Raw genomic sequence first — 5,000 nt, forward strand, 5'->3', positions numbered from 1 at the left:
GAAAGAGAGAGATCCTCTGATCATTAGAGTAACGTTACATCCTGGTACGATACACACACACACACACACACACACACACACACACACACACACACACACACACACACACAGGTACGATACACACAGACATCGTAGCTTCAGAGAGACGTCATCCATGAAGTTTGTAGTCTTTCTAATGACGTATTTTCAGTCTTATACTTCAACATTTCAACATTTTCGGTTGAAAAATAATGTTTTAAATTGACCATTTAAAAACACCAAATTTGTAATCCATGGCTCAATTCAAGCTGGATCAAAAGATAATTATTATCTCTCCAATGACCCTCGTTCATATTTTTTCGAAAGATAAGGTCCCATGGACCGGAAGTAGAAGGGGGCGGGACTTTGGCTCTCTATTGTCACGATATCACGATATCCAAAATCTAAGACGATATCTAGTCTCATCTCACGATATCACGATATCAGCTCTAATTGAATCCAACTGCTCGCTGGCCGATTCAACAAGTCAAATCAGCCCCCCCCCCACCTCTGAAACAGGCCACCTTTCTCCAGCAGTTTGACTCCGTGTGCAGGTGTGTATGTGTGTAGATGTGTAGGTGTGTGTAGGTGTGTGTATGAGTGTGTAGATGTGTGTATGTGTGTGTAGATGTGTGTAGGTGTGTGTACCTCTGAAAGAGGCCACCCTTCTCCAGCAGTTTGACTCCGTGTGCAGGTGTGTGTAGGTGTGTGTAGATGTGTGTGTGTGTGTGTGTGTAGGTGTGTGTACCTCTGGAACAGGCCACCCTTCTCCAGCAGTTTGACTCCGTGTGTGTGTGCAGGTGTGTGTAGATGTGTGTGTGTGTGTGTGTGTGTGTGTGTGTAGATGTGTGTGTGTGTGTGTGTAGGTGTGTGCAGGTGTGTGTAGATGTGTGTATGTATGTGTGTGTGTATGTGTGTGTGTGTGTACCTCTGGAACAGGCCACCCTTCTCCAGCAGTTTGACTCTGTGTGCGTGTGTAGATATGTGTGTGTGTGTGTGTGTGTGTGTGTGTGTGTGTGTGTGTGTGTGTGTGTGTGTGTACCTCTGGAACAGGCCACCCTTCTCCAGCAGTTTGACTCCGTGTGCGTGTGCAGACAAGGTCCCCAGGAACAGGAAGTAGTGCTGGCTGAGCGTGGTGAGCAGCCCGTTGCTCTGGAGACAGCGCTCGGGCTTCAGCCCCGAGGAGGCCGACAGCCACGAGACCATGTCCCGCACCAAGTCCTCCAGGTACCCCTGGCCGTCCTGGGGGGGGAAAACCATCAACGCTAACAGAATCCCAAAAATAAGTTAGAAAAGGGTTCAAAATAAGACCCAAAAAGGGACAGAATGTCGAAGAAAGTGTCAAAAACACTGTCTGTGTGTGTATCTCTGTGTGTGTGTCTGTGTGTGTGTCTGTGTGTGTGTGTGTGTGTCTGTGTCTGTGTGTGTCTGTGTGTGTCTGTGTTTCTGTGTGTCTGTGTGTGTGTGTGTGTGTGTGTGTGTGTGTCTGTGTCTCTGTGTGTGTGTGTCTGTGTGTGTGTGTGTGTGTCTCTGTGTGTGTGTATCTCTGTGTGTCTGTGTGTGTGTGTCTGTGTCTCTGTGTGTCTGTGTCTCTGTGTGTGTGTCTCTGTGTGTGTGTGTGTCTGTGTCTCTGTGTGTGTGTATCTCTGTGTGTCTGTGTGTGTGTGTCTGTGTCTCTGTGTGTCTGTGTCTCTGTGTGTGTGTCTCTGTGTGTGTGTCTCTGTGTCTCTCTGTGTGTGTGTGTATCTATGTGTGTGTGTGTCTCTGTGTGTCTGTGTGTGTATCTATGTGTGTGTGTGTCTCTGTGTGTCTGTGTGTGTCTGTGTGTGTATCTATGTGTGTGTGTGTCTCTGTGTCTCTGTGTGTGTGTCTCTGTGTATCTCTGTGTGTGTGTCTCTGTGTGTGTGTGTCTCTGTGTATCTCTGTGTGTGTGTCTCTGTGTGTGTCTCTGTGTGTGTGTATGTGTCTCTGTGTATCTCTGTGTGTGTGTCTCTGTGTGTGTGCGTGTCTCTGTGTGTGTATGTATCTGTGTGTGTGTCTCTGTGTGTGTATGTGTCTCTGTGTGTGTGTCTCTGTGTGTATGTATCTGTGTGTGTGTCTCTGTGTGTGTATGTGTCTCTGTGTGTGTGTCTCTGTGTGTGTATGTATCTGTGTGTGTGTCTCTGTGTGTGTATGTATCTGTGTGTGTCTCTGTATGTGTATGTATCTGCGTGTGTGTCTCTGTGTGTGTATGTATCTGTGTGTGTGTCTCTGTATGTGTATGTATCTGCGTGTGTGTCTCGGTGTGTGTATGTATCTGTGTGTGTGTCTCTGTGTGTGTATGTATCTGTGTGTGTATGTATCTGTGTGTGTGTGTGTGTATCTATATCTATGTGTGTGTCTCTGTGTGTGTGTGTCTGTGTGTGTGTCTGTGTGTGTGTGTATCTATGTGTGTGTGTGTCTCTGACCTCGTCTGACTCCATGAGGAACTCGATGAACAGACAGCCGACCACGGTGAGCTGGCGAGCCTTCGGGTGATCCAACGCCAGCGCTGCATACAGTTTACTGCTCGGCTTATAGAAGTAGAGCAGCCGACGCACAAACCTGCAACACACACACACACACACACACACACACACACACACACACACACACACACACACACACACACACACACACACACACACACACACACACACACACACACACACACACACACACACACACACACACACACACACACACACACACACACACACACAAAGAGGGAGCTTGTTAAATGAGAGTGTGTTCTAGTTCCTCAAAATGTGGACAGAAGAAGACATTGAGCTTTTTGGGGAACACTGATCCTTGTTTTAGAGACAAAACATGTCATCCATTAATCCATCCATCCACACATTCATCCACACATTCATCCATCCAGACATTAATCCACACATCCATCCACACATTCATCCATCCAGACATTCATCCACACATTCATCCATCCAGACATTAATCCACACATTCATCCACACATTCATCCACACATTCATCCATCCACACATTCATCCATCCAGACATTCATCCACACATTCATCCACACATTCATCCATCCACACATTCATTCATCCACACATTCATCCATCCAGACATTCATCCACACATTCATCCATCCACACATTCATCCATCCAGTCATTAATCCACACATTCATCCATCCACACATTCATCCATCCAGACATTAATCCACACATTCATCCACACATTCATCCATCCAGACATTCATCCACACATTCATCCATCCACACATTCATCCACACATTCATCCATCCAGACATTAATCCACACATTCATCCACACATTCATTCATCCAGTCATTAATCCACACATTCATTCATCCAGTCATTAATCCACACATTCATTCATCCAGTCATTAATCCACACATTCATTCATCCAGTCATTAATCCACACATTCATTCATCCAGTCATTAATCCACACATTCATCCATCCAGACATTAATCCACACATTCATCCACACATTCATCCATCCAGACATTAATCCACACATTCATCCACACATTCATCCATCCAGACATTAATCCACACATTCATCCACACATTCATCCATTCATTCATTAATCCACACATTCATTCTTACGACAATACGAAGAGTCTTACTTGTGCATTAGTTCGTCTTTGTTGTTCCTGAGGTTTACGTGGGGCCACTGGGAGAGAAGACAACATTTACACATCAGACAGGCAGCACTGGAAGGGTGTGTGTGTGTCTCTATGTGTGTGTGTGTGTGTGTGTGTGTGTGTGTCTATGTGTGTGTGTGTGTGTGTGTGTGTGTCTATGTGTGTGTGTGTGTGTGTGTGTGTGTGTGTATGTGTGAGTCTGTGTATGTATGTGTGAGTGTATATATGTGTGTGTGTGTGTCTCTATGTGTGTGTGTGTGTGTGTGTGAGTCTGTGTATGTACAGTATATATATATGTGTGTGTGTGTGTGTGAGTGAGTGAGTGTGTGTGTGTGTGTGAGTGAGTATGTGTGTGTGTGTGTGTGTGAGTGAGTGTATGTGTATATGTGTGTGTGTGAGTGTATATATGTGTGTGTGAGTGTATATATGTGTGTGTGTATATGTGTGTGTATATGTGTATGTGTGTATGTGTGTGTGTGTGTATGTGTGTGTGTGAGTGTATGTGTGAGTGTATGTATGTGTGTGTTTGTGTGTGTATATGTGTGTGTGTGAGTGTATCTGTGTATATGTGTGTGTGAGTCTGTGTGTGAGTGTATATGTGTGTGTGTGTATATATATGTGTGTTTGTGTGTGAGGAGTGTATGTGTGTGAGTGAGTGAGTGAGTGAGTGAGTGTATAGGTATGTGTGTGAGTGTATATGTGTGTGTGAGTGTATGTGTGTGAGTGAGTGTATAGGTATGTGTGTGTGTGTATGAGGAAGTGACATGCTGACCTTTAGGATGGTGGCGATCAGCAGCCAGTTCCACTCCAGGTTCTGCTTGTGGTTGAGGATCTGACTGTCTCTCAGGTTCAGCATCAGAGCCTCCTCTGTGTCCTGGACACACACACACACACACACACACACACACACACACACACACACACACACACACACACACACACACACACACACACACACACACACACACACACACACACACACACACACACACACACACACACACACACACACACACACACACACACACACAGATAGAGTATGAACACACTACAAAAGGGCACAAGCTGCCATTTACAAACTCATACAGACACACTTCATCTCATGCAATCAATGTCCTGCATTTAAGGTTTCATGTGGAACAGTTCATATTAGGAATAAGTGACCATACAATGTGACCTCACCTAATAGGAGATATAGAAGTATGATAGAAGTATATTAGGAATAAGTGACCATACAATGTGATCTCACCTAATAGGAGATATAGAAGTATGATAGAAGTATATTAGGAATAAGTGACCATACAATGTGATCTCACCTAATAGG

At 44.9% G+C, this 5,000-nt stretch overlaps 1 protein-coding gene across 1 annotated transcript in view; it reads right to left on the reverse strand.

Annotated features, from left to right (window-relative positions):
- LOC114555160 (rapamycin-insensitive companion of mTOR) overlaps window positions 1–5,000 on the reverse strand; it is a 51,776-nt gene that overhangs the window by 17,561 nt on the left and 29,215 nt on the right. Inside the window, exons 18-21 of the mRNA XM_028577349.1 lie at window positions 4,449–4,550; window positions 3,659–3,705; window positions 2,466–2,601; window positions 1,061–1,260 (exon numbers count right to left, since the gene is read on the reverse strand). Coding sequence (XP_028433150.1) covers window positions 1,061–1,260; window positions 2,466–2,601; window positions 3,659–3,705; window positions 4,449–4,550 — 485 coding nt within the window. The remainder of the gene's footprint in view (window positions 1–1,060; window positions 1,261–2,465; window positions 2,602–3,658; window positions 3,706–4,448; window positions 4,551–5,000) is intronic.

The sequence above is a fragment of the Perca flavescens genome, chromosome 5 (assembly GCF_004354835.1).
Source record: "Perca flavescens isolate YP-PL-M2 chromosome 5, PFLA_1.0, whole genome shotgun sequence".
Classification (NCBI taxonomy): domain Eukaryota; kingdom Metazoa; phylum Chordata; class Actinopteri; order Perciformes; family Percidae; genus Perca; species Perca flavescens.